The sequence below is a fragment of the Entamoeba histolytica genome, genomic scaffold (genome assembly GCF_000208925.1).
Source record: "Entamoeba histolytica HM-1:IMSS scf_1104750518719 genomic scaffold, whole genome shotgun sequence".
Lineage (NCBI taxonomy): Eukaryota > Evosea > Mastigamoebida > Endamoebidae > Entamoeba > Entamoeba histolytica.
The window spans coordinates 11,397-26,050 of record NW_001914943.1 but is presented as its reverse complement, the minus strand read 5'-3'; the positions used below and the strand labels follow the sequence as shown (position 1 = coordinate 26,050).

General features: G+C 25.8%; 7 protein-coding genes across 7 annotated transcripts; 2 read left to right on the top strand and 5 right to left on the bottom strand.

Moving 5' to 3' along the window:
• Positions 1-117: 117 nt before the first annotated feature.
• EHI_160910 (uncharacterized protein) lies at positions 118-756 on the bottom strand (the record flags this gene model as incomplete). The annotated part of the gene is made up of 1 exon (XM_644151.1): positions 118-756. The coding sequence occupies one exon, from the start codon at positions 754-756 to the stop codon at positions 118-120; it is 639 nt and encodes a 212-aa protein (XP_649243.1).
• A 1,205-nt stretch (positions 757-1,961) lies between these two features.
• On the bottom strand, positions 1,962-3,551 carry EHI_160900 (Sec1 family protein; the record flags this gene model as incomplete). The annotated part of the gene is made up of 1 exon (XM_643202.1): positions 1,962-3,551. One exon carries the CDS (start codon positions 3,549-3,551, stop codon positions 1,962-1,964), a length of 1,590 nt encoding a protein of 529 aa, XP_648294.1.
• Positions 3,552-3,716: 165 nt separating this feature from the next.
• On the top strand, positions 3,717-5,216 carry EHI_160890 (uncharacterized protein; the record flags this gene model as incomplete). Its single annotated transcript, XM_644322.1, has 1 exon — positions 3,717-5,216. One exon carries the CDS (start codon positions 3,717-3,719, stop codon positions 5,214-5,216), a length of 1,500 nt encoding a protein of 499 aa, XP_649414.1.
• A 507-nt stretch (positions 5,217-5,723) lies between these two features.
• On the bottom strand, positions 5,724-7,253 carry EHI_160880 (uncharacterized protein; the record flags this gene model as incomplete). Its single annotated transcript, XM_643204.1, has 1 exon — positions 5,724-7,253. One exon carries the CDS (start codon positions 7,251-7,253, stop codon positions 5,724-5,726), a length of 1,530 nt encoding a protein of 509 aa, XP_648296.1.
• A 101-nt stretch (positions 7,254-7,354) lies between these two features.
• On the bottom strand, positions 7,355-9,674 carry EHI_160870 (uncharacterized protein; the record flags this gene model as incomplete). The annotated part of the gene is made up of 2 exons (XM_643205.1): positions 7,355-9,106; positions 9,252-9,674. The coding sequence occupies 2 exons, from the start codon at positions 9,672-9,674 to the stop codon at positions 7,355-7,357; spliced, it is 2,175 nt and encodes a 724-aa protein (XP_648297.1).
• A 247-nt stretch (positions 9,675-9,921) lies between these two features.
• EHI_160860 (inositol polyphosphate 5-phosphatase, putative) lies at positions 9,922-12,834 on the top strand (the record flags this gene model as incomplete). The annotated part of the gene is made up of 1 exon (XM_644325.1): positions 9,922-12,834. The coding sequence occupies one exon, from the start codon at positions 9,922-9,924 to the stop codon at positions 12,832-12,834; it is 2,913 nt and encodes a 970-aa protein (XP_649417.1).
• Positions 12,835-12,889: 55 nt separating this feature from the next.
• On the bottom strand, positions 12,890-14,383 carry EHI_160850 (uncharacterized protein; the record flags this gene model as incomplete). Its single annotated transcript, XM_643207.2, has 1 exon — positions 12,890-14,383. The coding sequence occupies one exon, from the start codon at positions 14,381-14,383 to the stop codon at positions 12,890-12,892; it is 1,494 nt and encodes a 497-aa protein (XP_648299.2).
• Between the last annotated feature and the right edge of the window lie 271 nt (positions 14,384-14,654).

Below are 14,654 nucleotides of genomic sequence, written 5' to 3'. Positions count from 1 at the left end.
AACTTTGTGTTTTTGTAAAAGTATTTAAAAATAAATTTAAGATGAAAGAACCGAAAATGAAATTGATTTTTAATAAACACCAACAAACGAATACACAATATTCATAGAATTGTTTGTTTATTGGAGAGGATTCACAGGAGGAGGTAATGTGTCTTGTTGTGATTGATTTGGTACAATCACAGATGTATCTTGAATTGATTGAGACTCATGGTGTTCATCAGATTTTCTAACTTGAATGTTTTGTTGAGATGGTTTTCTTTTAATACCCATCTTTTTTATTGTTTTAGATAAATAACTGACTGAAATACCATAACCTCCATCCTTTAATCTATCTTTCATTGTTTTAAGAGTAATTCCATCATTGTCATGTAATATACTTTGGATTTTTTCTTGTAAGTCTGTATTTTCTGACTTTTTACGACCTCTTTTTTTGAGAACACTACTTGTTTCATCAATTAATGGTTTATCATCTTCAATTTTTGAAATACACTTTTTAATAGTTCCTTTGGTAAGATCAGTCAAAATTGAGATTTCTTTGGCTTTATATCCTCTCCTTCTCATATTTTTAATAATTCTCATCATATCTTCACTTACTCTATCTTTTCTTCTCACAACCTTAGGTTGGAATATTTCTCTTTGACTATCTTCTTCAGATTTTTTAATTTCTTTTTTTTCTGTCTCTCCATTTGTTGATGGAGGTAATGAGTGTTGTAAAACATCTTCAGTGTGGATTTGTGATATAGAGTAGTCTTCCATTACTATACTTAAATTTTAGAGTTATTCTTCAAATTTCTTCATTTTTTCCTTTCAACTCGGTTGGATTGTTTTAAGGGTTTTGTTTTTTCTTTTTTCTTTCTCTTAATCAATTAACTTCCTACACTGTATTTTCCTAGCAGTTTATCTAAGTTTTTTTCATTTTATATGGAAAATAATTCTTCTCTTTTTAAACCCCTTCTTTTCTTTTTCCAAAATATATTTATTTCTTAGAAGAAAGTGTATTTCTTAGTAGAATGGTTATTGATAGAATTACTAAGTTTAGTCTAATCATTATAAATTGGTTGGCACTTATTTATAAAACACAGTTCATCTCATATCCAAGAATAGTTTAACAATACCAGTCTAATTTTATGACATACAAAAACAAAATGTGTGTTTGGAGAATGTTACTTCTAATATTTATTGTTTAATTTACAAAGCTTTTTCAATTATTGTTTAAATTTTGTTTTTATGAATGATTAGAATAGACATTATTAAGATATACACATTAAAAGAATAGATAAAGAGATTTGTTTTGTAACAGTTTGAACAAGAATTATTAATGTTTCTACTACTTTTAAGTTGTTTAGTACTTCCAATTTAAAGAATGTCTAATAATAAATAGAATATAAAAAAAGAAGAGAATTAGTCAAGAGAAATTAATTTTTCTTAAGATTGTATTAATCTAATACAGTTGTTAATAATATTTTTTTTGTCCCCAAATTTGAATTTTTTTATTTGTATTTGGAACACTTTATCTTAAAAGAGTGTTTTAATGTCATAAGCAGCAAAAAACATTGATTTTAATTAAAACAGTTAAAAGAAGTAAGAAATAAACTATTTTAAAATTTCATTAAAAGAAATTTAGTTTAAATTAAACGTTGAATAAATATTCTTCAAACTCTAATTTAATAAATAGTATTTAATTGAGAAATGATAGATTTAAGAAATCTAATTTAAAGACTTTTTAAAAATAGAATATGAAGGATTTTTTAAAAAAATAAACAATTCAAGGAAAAACAAAGAACCAAAATAGTACAGTATCTTTCAATTGATAAAAGATTATATCCTACTTAGACTTAGATATTTATATTATTATTCAGTAAATATAAATTTATATTAAATTACGTTAGATTGATTTTTTGATGACCAAAAAACAATAACAAAATAAGTCAATTTATGTTTTTGAAAGAAATATTAATTAATTATTTCTTCATTGTTTCAAGTTGTTCAATGAATTTTGAAGAATTTAACAAATCAGATCCTCCAATAATAAATTTTTGAGTAGGATTAGTTCTATTTCTTGTAGCAATACTAACTTCTTCTTCTAATGTAACACCACCTACAATGTATATAATAAATTCTCTTCCATTAGCACTACTTCCTCTACAAAATGGGAATTTTTCTAATAGTTGTTGGTTAATTAATGGATCATATAGTTGTTCTAATACTGGTTTATGTTGAACAAATACATTTTCAACTCCAGCAACACTTTTCTTAACAAATCCAACAATTGATTTAACTTTATTAAAAATTTCAATTGGACGTTTAGAACTTCCAGCATATCTTAATACAATATCAATTAATTGAATTCGGTCTTTTGGAATTCCTTTAATTGTTAATTCTTCAATGATGTCTTGTGCCTTATCTTCATATTTTAAAGCATATAATAGTCCAACTCTTAATTTATCTTCTACTTCATAATCTCCTTCAAAAAATTGAATAACATTTTGATAAAGTTCTTGTCTTCCTGACCCACAAACAATGTCTTGTTCAAGACGAGAAACATCAAGCATTTTTCTTCTACTTACTGTTTTGTTTATAACATTCATAATTCCAAGATGTTTCTTTACTCCTGCAGATTCTTTTTTTAATTGTGGTATTTGTTCAATTGTTTCTTTCATTTCTTCTAATGATCGATATTGTTTACTTGCTACACCTGCTTTTTTAGTTAATTCATTTACAGAAGCTATAATAGAATCAGTAATATCACTAAATAATAAATACATATGTTCATTAAAGAAAGAGTCATTTGAAAGAATAATTGGTTTATTGTCTAATATTATTTTACCATTTTCAATCCCTATAAACTCATGAATCATTGCTTGGTATGTCCATTGTGTTAAAAGTGGTGTAATTGGATCAAATGAACGATCAAGGATAAGAAGCGTAGTACCATTCATTGGTCCAAATATTTTCTTTTGTCTTTCTAATCCTTGAGTAAGTCCTTCAGCAATACGTTTACTTAACTCACTATTTTGTTGATATCTAATTGCTGGATTCTTCTTTAATGAAAGACAAAGAGCCATAAGAGAATCAATAGTTTTTTGTTCATTTTTCATTGAATTTGGTCCATTTACTGAATAATAATTAGGACATGATGAAATAAATAAATCATCATTAACTGGCATATAGTCAACATATAATTCCATTACTTTTTGAACAACTTCATGTACATCAGATTGACTTAATAATGATATTTGAGTTGAGTCAAGAAAATTAGTAAAAAACAAATAATATTTTCCATATTTTGGATTATTTAGTTCTTTTCTTAATAACTCCATATTTTCTTTTGTTGGTCGAAGTAAACAAATAGCATTAAGATGTGGTAATGTGTCTCGTGTTTGGTCACTTAATTGTTGAACTAAATATACTTCTTTCTGAATAATTTCAGTCATTCCAAATAAAATAGAAACAACAGGAATAGTATCTGAGTCCATAATCAATGCTTTCATTCCAGGTGTTTCACTAAATGTAAAATTTAAATATTCTTGAAGAGCATGAATAACATTCATTTCTTTTGATTTTGATTAAGTTCTTTTTGTTTTTTTTTTAAATTTTACTTTGTTTTTGTTATTTTATCAATTTTGTGTTATTTGAAATTATAAAAATTATAAGAAAAACAATTATAATTAATTACTTTTCATTAAACAATAAAAAAGAAGAACTTTCATTGACTAATGTCTTTTAGGAAAATTGGTGATACTGAAGAAGGTTTGAGGTCAAAAAGAAATGAAAGGATTGATGATAGAAGAAAGAAAAGAGAACAGTTAATGGAACAAAGAAGAAAGGAAGAAAGTGTGTTAATGAGTCAACAACAAAAAGCAGCAGAAGAAAAAATACAACAAGAAAGAAATAAATTTTTAAGAGAAAAGTATAGAGAATTAGAAGAACGAATTCATCAAGAAATAATAGTTTTAAGTAATACTCCTAATGAAGATAAAATGTATAACTTAGTAGTTATGATTGCATCTGAAAGTTTGAAGAATAAAGAATTACATATTGTTTTGTCTTCAAGAATAATACCAGAATTGATTAATAACATATTTATGTATTTAAACAAACCATTATTAGACACAGTTATAGTAAATCAAGAGCGATTATTTAGTGTTTATGGACAGCTTCTAAATATTATATCTGATATTGACATTGAAACATTAAAAAGTTTTGAGAAATATGGATTAATTGAATCAACTTTTAAGTTGTTGGATAGAAGAGATGAAGTAATTAGTGTTATATTAGATCTCATTACAAAATTATGTACATCTCGCTACTTTTCAAAATTATATCTTGAGAAAGGAATCTTACAAAAATTAGTAGAAATTCTTGCTACAACAGACAACCAATTATGTATGTGTCAACACACAGCAGCAATATTTGCTACTTTATCTAAACAGTATTGTTTCAGTCATAATTATATAATACAATATATTCCTTTATTCTCTAAATTATTTTCTATCGATGATGAATCTGTATTAATTGAATGTGTTTCTGCTGCAACTTCATTATACAATGATTCAGATTTTATTGATGAATTAAAGCCTGTTAAAATTGAACAAAAAATATTAGAAATTCTTGATAAAACACAAAATGAAAGTTTAATTGATATATGTTTCCAATGTTTAGGAAAGTACTGTTACTTTAAAGATGATATATTATTACAACCACAAATTATTTCTGCTATTGTAAGTAAATTATCTATGACAGATAAAACTATATTAAGAAGAGGATATTGGATGCTTTCTAATATCTCAGTTAGTAAATTTCCTGAAACTACTAAAGCAATTATTAATAGTGGTGCTTTTCTTTCTTCGTGTTGTACAATATTAGAAACAAATGATGTGAAAATTAAAAGTGAGGCTTGTTGGTTATTAGCTAATACAATATTTAAAATTAATGACTCAATGTATAGTTTAATAAAAAGTGATATTGTTTATGCAGCAATTCCTGCTTGTTTATCATTTCATGATAATAATTTCTGTTCAATTTTATTACAAGGAGTTACTAAGTTTATTGTTTATGATAATACTCTTCCTGAACCACAAGTGGCTGATGGTTTAATTTCTCATCATTTTGATGAAAGTCTTATTCCACTTATGTCATCTTCTGTTAGAAATATATCTAATTTAGCGATCACGTTGAACCATTTATTAGAACATAATTTCCAACAAGATTTATAATTGAATATTATCTCTTCTGGTTTTTTTTTTCATCTAATCTTAAATGTTTTTTACTTTACTTATTCTGGATGAATAAAAATTCACATAAAATAATACTTCCATAAATATTTAATCTTTTTTTTTTATATCTAAAAACATACTATCTTCGTTTTTGTTATAGAATAATTTATATTCAAAAAACAAGAATTTAAAATTTAGAGTTAAACAGTTTGTGTTATGCAATTTTGTTATTTTTTTTACAAGAATAAAGAAATATATTAAAACAAGAAGAAATGGGGAGTTATTATCATTAACAGAATTTTTAATAGATTTAAGTAAATTATGACAAATTTCGTATTGATATTTTTAGTATTTTGATTATAAATACTTCTTTTCTTTATGTTTCATATTTTTTAAATTTGTTTTTGAGTAGTAAAAAATTGATAATAACATGATTTTTATGAAATGAAATTCATAAGAAAGATGTTAAATTTGTTGTTGAAATACTGGTTTTAGATGATACACATTTCACACAGACTTTTCGATTCCATCAATAATCATCCCAACAAAATGTGGTTCAGTAAATTTATAAGATCCTAAGATTACTCTTAAGCTTTCAATATCACAACCCATTTGATGTTCCAATTCATTAACAATGAATGGGGTTATTGTCCCATCATTGTATTTAGCACTTAATTTCTTAAGTAATTCAGATATCAAGTGAGCTTTTAAAGAACATGAATTTAATAATTGTAACAAAACAGAACTAATTACTAAAGATTTATTTTGTTGTAACAAGTTTAACACAAGAAGAATATACGGAGAAAGGATTTGTGCAGATGGAGGATTAAGTAATTCAGGAAGTACTTTTATAGTTGGAACAAATTGTGGAATGAAGAGTTTTTTTGAGGCGTATGTCATAAAATAGTTTTGACGTTGAATGAAGTAACGGGATATACTTTGTGTTAAAGAACGTCCAACAGTTTGACTAACTGGATCAATAACACAGAAAGGATAAGGTAGGATAAAATATTGTTCTTCAGTGAAAGAGGTTAAACATATTGTTCTGAAAAATGGATTTGGAATAGAAATAATTTTCTGTGATAAAGGTTGGGTATTAGGTTGGTTATATAAATTAGCTTGGTCTAAAGGATATAAAAGGTCATAAATGTATTGGCTAGAAGATGGGACATCTGATACAATAAGAGTATAATGTGAAATAATATGGCTTGCAATTACTTTTTGAAGAAATTCATATGATGGAATAAAAGGAGTTTGTTTTAATTCTTTTTTCTTTTTAGGAATAGTTAAAGCAAGAAGATATTCATCAAAATGATTAATACATTTAGTTAAGGATCCAGTTAATGAATGATAACTTGTGTCTTCAGTCTCATATTCACAATGACTCAACTGAAAGTCGAAGAATAGTTTATTCAGATTATCTAAAAAAACATCCCATAGAAATGTATTACTTGATATTTCCATTTCATGTGGAATAAGCATAGAAAATGTAGAAGATATTATAGGGTATTCTTCTCGTTCCCAAGCACACATACAAGGAATATGAATTGTAAAAACAATATCTTCATAACTCTGATTATTAAACTTAATAGTGCCGTAGTTATACATATAGTATGTAGGAATTTTTTCGTGACGGTCTTTCACTGATTTTGCTGGTATTTGAGACAAAGAAGTTTTCATAGAAATAGATTTAAGGTATTGGTTCATACAATATTTTTCAATTGTACTTTGACTATGAAGTCTTGGTAATGTGGGATTGTTGTATTGAATATGGAGTTGTTTTTCGTAATAATCAGGAAAGAGTTTAATATTAAAAGATGAAATATGACTTGATGGATGAGCCATTTTAAATGTTAAGTCACGATAACACCATTTATTTTTTGTTAAAATCATTTTATTAGTTGATTCTATCATACTATATAAATTAGACCAGATAACTCCCCAATGCTGAACAATATTTTGACATTTAATATTCATTGACTTTGCATTAGGAAAAGACTTGGTAGAACAATTAGAAGCCTTTTCTCTTACGTTCATATTCTTTTTATTTATTTTTTTTTTTTTTAAAGTTTTCTTTTTATGAAAGGAAAAGTATGAAGAAAAATCAATTTATGTTGTTTATCGTGTCTCTTCTGAATTTAGAGAGCATCAGAAATACGTTGTACAACATTTTGATATTTGACAACGGTGGTATTAGTTGTTCTTATTTGAACAAGTAATGAATTTAATTCTTGTAAAATAGTGTCACAAGAAACTTGAATAGCATCAAGTTGATTTAACGAAACTATAACATTAGTTCTTAGACTTCCATCAGCTATTTTAATATTAAAGTTTTTATTTTCTAATGGATTAACTTCTTCTCCAAGCATGTGTACAAACTCAACGAAATTAGCTAATATTCTGTTATAAAGATCCAATTCCTTTTGGCAAGAAGTATTTAATAATTGAGTTTTCATTTTAGATAATTTAGGTAAAATAATTCCTTTAATCTTAGTGATTGTTTGATTAATTTTTGTTTCTGTTTTTTGAGACCCAATAATATTGTCTTCAGGATTATATTGTAATGAAAGTCTTAAGTCTTTTTCTGTTGCTCTTCTGCATGATGCAACAAGGAAGTTTGTACTCTTAATGTCTTCATCCTCTCCAACAATATCATCAACCATAAGGTCATGTAATGATTCACTTCCAAGAGGTGTAATTGATCTTTTAATTTGTTCTTCTGGTTCATTTATTAATTCAGGCGTTTTACTTAACTTTACTTTAGAAGATTGTTTTTGAACTTTTGCATTACTTCTTGTTTGAGGTTTCCAGAAATTAGATACATTATATTCTTCTAATTGTTCATCAAGTAAAAGACTAATAAGGGCATTTTTGCATTGAGGTAATAATGGTTGCATTTCTTGTACATCGTCACATTTTTTTAATAATCTATAAGCAACATGATGCTTTGATTTTAATTCTACAAATGCCATTTCAGCACGAGTTAATATTTGAGAGACTGTCATTTGTTGAGGTTCAGTATTTTTAATATAATTTAAGAATGCAAGAGTATTTTTAATATTTCCATTTGTATGTTCTGCATATTTTATAAAATTCTCTTGAATAGTAGGAACTTTAGTTATTGCTTCTTTTGTTAAAGCTTTTGATTGTTCTAATTTATTTTCTTTACAAATTTCACAAAATTCCTTAAGTCTTCCTCTATCTACATCATTAGTAGTTAATTTATCTACTTCTTTTTCAGTAAGTAAAGACATAATTTGAGGAGTTGTATATCCAAGACGAACAAATACTTCTGTATAGCTGACAAGATTATAAGGAATTAAATACTTAGCAACTCTAACAAATGTTTCTTCTTCACATGGAATTTCTATTGGGTCAGTTGCAGAAACTCCATCAACTAAAACCGGTGTTACTCTACAAATGAGTTCTTTAAAACAAGGAGAAGCTTGGAATCTTTCAAAGAGATTTTTAGAGTTCATTTCTTGAAAAACATAATTTTTAGCTTCTTCAAAAATATTTTGGTCACATCCTTGAGCGTATTGAACAAGAATTCTATTTCTAATAGTTTGTGTAATTGAAATTTCTTTTTCTGAACCAACGCTAATAAATTCTTCATATATTTTTCTACAAACCCATTCCCTTACATTTGCTGTTTTAATTTTAGCATAAATAAAAGCAGAACGGAAAAATTGAACATTTCTTTCTTCTCCAGTTCCTTTTAAATACTTTTCTAAATATAATGAACCAATTCTACTTTCTACAATAGATTTAAATGTTGTTAATAATTTTAATGTTTTTGGAATACTTAAACCATCTTGGACAGCATTATACATTAAACCTTTGAAAGAAACTGCTTTTTCTCCTGTTAAATTAACAACAAGTTTCATATACTACAATTTAAGTCAAATATTCATAACAAAAAAAAATATTCGATTTTGAATAGAAGGAAAAAAAAAATAAATAGAAGAAGAGTATTTTTAATATGAAAATATTTACTCTTTAATATCAAAATAAACAATCGTACAAAATACAAACTAATAGAATGATAGGATCCAACATGTCATATCTTTGGTTAGCAATACATTGTATTTGTTCATTAGACATTCGAGGTAATTTTTTTGATAATTCTTTATAAAAAGATTCACAACAAAATAATTCATTTTGAATTAAAGGAATAGTTTTAAATGATATTCCTTCAGTTGAACTTAAGAATTGTTGTACTTCATCTTGAATAATAGAATCTCCATCAGTACTATAAATTGAACTAATTTGGTCATTAATCGAATGAATAAGTGATTCTGCAGTTTTCATTGTTTCTTTTAAGGTTTTTAAGTCATTAACCAAGTTTAATACATTTTTCTTGAAAATTTCACAAAATTGTTTATCATAAACCAAGTTTGAACTACTTGAAGTGTCAGTTGGTTCATTTTTGAAACCCCTTTTCTTTTTATCTGACATGAAACTGCCAAATATGAGATGAAAATTAAAACACCATTTACTGGTTTTTAATACCGTTTTTATCCTTTCAATAATAATTCTCCTTTTAACTTTAAAAATAGATTCTTTAAATAACATAAATATTAATTTACATTAATTTGTGTTATTCTCTACTTGTTGATAATGAAGAAACACTTAACAATTTCAATAATCATTCATTCTTTGAACTTAAATAATCTAGTTAATCATTGTACAACTATTGTTTAAAATGTCTCAAGAATTACAATCTCATTTCGCTCTTAATCAATTTGTTTCTTCAGAAAATTTAGCTAAAAATGAAGACAATGATATACTTCCATTTCAATCTGAAGAAGAACAAACAGAAAATCAATTAAAACTAAAAAAGGCTGATATCCAATTAAATATAAATCTATTTTCTTTTGAAAAAGAACAAAAACAACTAACCCCTCGAACAATATTTTCTACAAAACCAAAAGTAAAATTTGGTCAATTAGTTTTTGATGAAAAACCTCAAGACTTTGACCAAATTAAACCAGAAATAAATGTTAAGTCTATTCCAAAACCAATCCCAAGACGTAGACCTCTCTTTCAAGATGCTTTTAATAGTGAACCTAAAATGTTTTCTCCTCGTCATTCTCAAAGAAGTACTTTAACAGTTGTTCCATCTAAAAGTGCTAGTCTTCAATTAAATGAATTATCTTCTTCTCAACCTATTAGTACTAAAGAAGAGTCTCAAGAATTTATGTTTAAAAAAGCATTTTATTCAAAAATAAATAATCAATCAGATAGAGCAGTAACAAGTACTTCTCAACCTAATAAAATAAATGATGGTATTTCTAATACAACAATGACAAGACCATTAACAATTGGAAAAAGAACAAACTCAAACAGTCTCACTAAAAGTAGTTTTGATGTATTTAGTACTAAACCTAAACGTAATGCAATTACTCTTAGACCAACAAGTATTTCTTCTATTGCTAATGCTTTTTATCAATATTCTATTATGCCTCAAGAGTATTTAGATAAACCACATTTTACAATAAAAACACCACACTCGAATATATTTAATCCAATACAACCAATAAATTGGATTGTTTATGGAATTGAACCTTCAAGACAAGAAATAGCAAATAATTTAAATTTATATAATGATATTCGTCATTTTGTATCTGACAAAGAACAATGGAAAAAAGAAAATATTTTGAATTATTTACCATTTTATGCTAATGCAAAACAAATTGGTGTATTAGCATGTACATGGAATGTAAATCAATCTGTATTTACAAGACGTGAAATTGATGAATGGACTGATGGTATTCGATTTAATCCAGATATTGTAGTTTGTGGAATGCAAGAATTAGAAATGAGTGTTGATGCAATTATCACAGGGAAAAAGTTTAGTGATAAGTCTATTCAGTATGAACAGATATTATACCAATCACTTAATAGAGGAAAGTTACGGTATGAGAAATTAGGATATTATCAACTTTGTGGAGTTGTGTTATATGTATTTTTTAACACAAAAATTCAAAATGAAATTAGTGAAGTTGGATTTGAAAATATAAGAGTTGGAGCTATGAGTGGAGCATTAGCCAATAAAGGAGGAGTTGCTTATAGAATGAAAGTTTATGATTCTACTATTTGTTTTGTTGTTAGTCATTTAGCAGCTCATCAAGAGTTTTGGAATAAAAGAAATGAAGATTGGGCTGAAATTAGTAAAATGAAAATTTCATATTATGATAATATTTCAAGGTGTAATAAAAAAGTTAACTTATTACAACATGATATAGTGATTTGGATGGGTGATTTAAATTATAGAATTGAAATGTCTGATAATGAAGTTCGTAAAAATATGATAAAGAAAGATTATATAGAACTTGCAAAGAATGATCAATTACTAAATTCTATTAGAAGAAAACAAGCTTTTCATAATTTTTATGAGGCTCTTATTAATTTTGGTCCAACATTTAAAATTAAAATAGGAGAAAATAATGAGTATAAAGAAAATAGAATTCCTTCATGGTGTGATAGAGTTTTATGGAAAACAGAAAATAGACATTTTGTTGAAGCAAAAGAATATACCAGTCATGAATTATATACTTCTGATCATAAACCAGTTACTTGTTTTATGAGTTTAGATTTACAATGTATTGACCAAACAAAGAAACAAGAAATACAACACTATTTAGATGAAGTAAGTAAAAAATATATAAATGTTATTATTCCTAATGTAAGTGTTGAACCAAATATTATTACTATTGACAATGTTGAATTATTAAAACAATATACAACTACTATTGTATTGAAAAATAATGGAAAATTTGATGTAAAGTATCAAATTGAAGAAAGCAATCAATCTGAGTATCATGAAGATTGGTTAACAATAAACCAATGTGAAGGAGTAATTGGTATTCTTGAAGGTAAAAGTTCAATAAATATTCCTATTCAAGTTTATATTAGTCAAGCTCAAGCTTGGATGTATCAAGACCGTAATTTGTTATTAAAAAAAATTAATATTTGGTTAGGAGATAATCATTCTCAATCCATTTCATTTAGTGTTATTGCTAAGACACCAACAAGTGTTATTGGAATGAGACTAGAATCATTAAATCGACTTGCTCGTCCATTATTAGGAAGTATTAATAAAGAAATTAATTATAGTATAGTTCCATTTTATATTCCAAAGGAATTATATCGATTAACAAATTACATTATTGATCATTATCAACAATCTTGTTTTGTTGAAATTCGTCCATCAGTATACACTTCACAAGAAATGAGAAGTGTTATTCATTCATTAAATACTGAATCACCATTTCCAAATGGACCAATACAACTCTTTTGTGACGCCTCATTAATGTTTATATCAGGACTACATGAATGTTGTATATATTATAATATATCAGAAAATTCTTCTGTATTAAATGATTCAAAAATCAATCAAATTATTAAATTTGCAACTCCTGATGAATATCGTCGTCTCTTTTTTTATTTAATTTCTTTTCTTAAGAAATTAATAGAAATGGGAGAAGATAAAATAATATTAGTTACTCGTTTTGCTCCTCACATTTTTAGATGTTATAATCCAACAAAAATTAGTCCATTTATTCATTTTCTTTCAACTGTTTTAACTAATCCATTGTCATTTTTAATTGAATAATATTATTTCAAAAAAAAAATAAATGTTTAGTTTAATTCAATTTTTTTTTTTACCTTTAATCATTAAGTATTCTGATGAAGTTTTTAGCCTTATATAAATTATCTTTTCTTTTAATAAAAGATTTCCATGAACTTAAAACAGAACTAAACTCTGAAGATTTTTCTAAATCAGCACGCTCTTTTAATAACTCTTTTCTCAATTTAAGTGCCTCTTGTGGGTCTATCATTTCTATCTCTGGATTAAATGAATTTAATCGAATAGTAAATATCCCTCTTTCTCTTGCTAATGTCACAATAACTTGAGCAGTAATTGGTCTATTATCACTAAAACATGACCGTTCCGTAATTCCCGAATACATAACAATCATTGGATATTGTGATGTACATGTTTTAACAGTATTTTTATCTATATCAATAAATGCTAATTCAGTATATTTATATTTTACAAGCATATTAGCAGCAATATCAAGCTCTTTCTTTGCTTTAATACAATCTTCAGAAACACTATCACAAACTAACAAAATTAAATCTTTATAATCATGTTTGTATGCTTCTAGTTGCTTAGCATTAATTTCATGAACTAACCCTTGCTTATTTTCATCAATTGGATCACTATTTTTTATGAATTGTTCTACACTACCATTACTACATCTTTTAATATACTCTCTAATCTCTGACCATTTTCCTTCTTCAGATAATTTCAATGGAATAGTTGGTTCTAATGTTTTCATTGAATAAGAAAAGACAGCAGGAGCTTCTTTGACAGGTAATAAATCAAGTATTTCATTTTTGTTATCAACATAAGTAACTAACCAAAGATAATTTTCCAAAGCAATTTTTTTTAATTCTACAAGATCATTTTCATTGATTTCATTGTTGTAGAAAACTATAATGTCTCTATTTCTAAAATTTCTTTTAATTATATTTGCATTTAAACTTGAAACAATTGGGTTTGCATAGGAATTGATAGCTCTAAAAAGTATGTTCATATCTAAATCTAATGGAAGTTGTAAAGGTGTAAATTCATCATTATAAAGAATAAGAGATTTATGAGTATCATTTATACTATAAAAAGGAATTCTTCGAACACCCCTTGCTAGAAACAAAAAATCCTTAATAATTTCTTGAGATGTATACTGAAGTAATACGAACGTTTGGTTATTTGAAATCATTTTATTTAATTCTGTTGAATTAATCTCTCTTATTCCATAAATGATATTTTGTAAATCATTGATTAAAACGTCGTCAATTTTATCATAAAAAGTACTAATAAACTGATGGTAAATAGCAAATACAGGACATTTATGAATACTATGTGAAGTACAGATAATTTCATTTTCATTACAATTAATATCAAGATAAGTGATGACTGAATTTGATAATTTTTTTTCTAATTCCTTTAATTGATTAACAGTATTATTATCTCCTTTGTGAAAACCAACAACAGTAATAAAGCTTTCATCAAGAATAGTCCTAAATAAGTCTTCAGTTATCAGTACATCTTTACCAAAAACAAGATTTAAAAAGAAGAGAAGAGCAGTATAAAACATTTTGTTATTTTAATTTTTAGAGATATAAATAAATAATACAAATACTTCTAAAAATAAGGTAGTTCAAGACTTTAATTAAAATTTAATTTTTTTTATTAGTTTAATATTATTTTATTTTATTCAATCCTATCTTATTTTTATACTTGATTTTCTTCTTTTCTCCTTTTAGTTTTAGGCTTTTGTTAATTCTCTTGAATGTTCTTCTGATTATTATTGCCTCTCTTTTTTTGTCATTTTGTTTTATCCTTCCTTATTCTTATTTCTATATTTA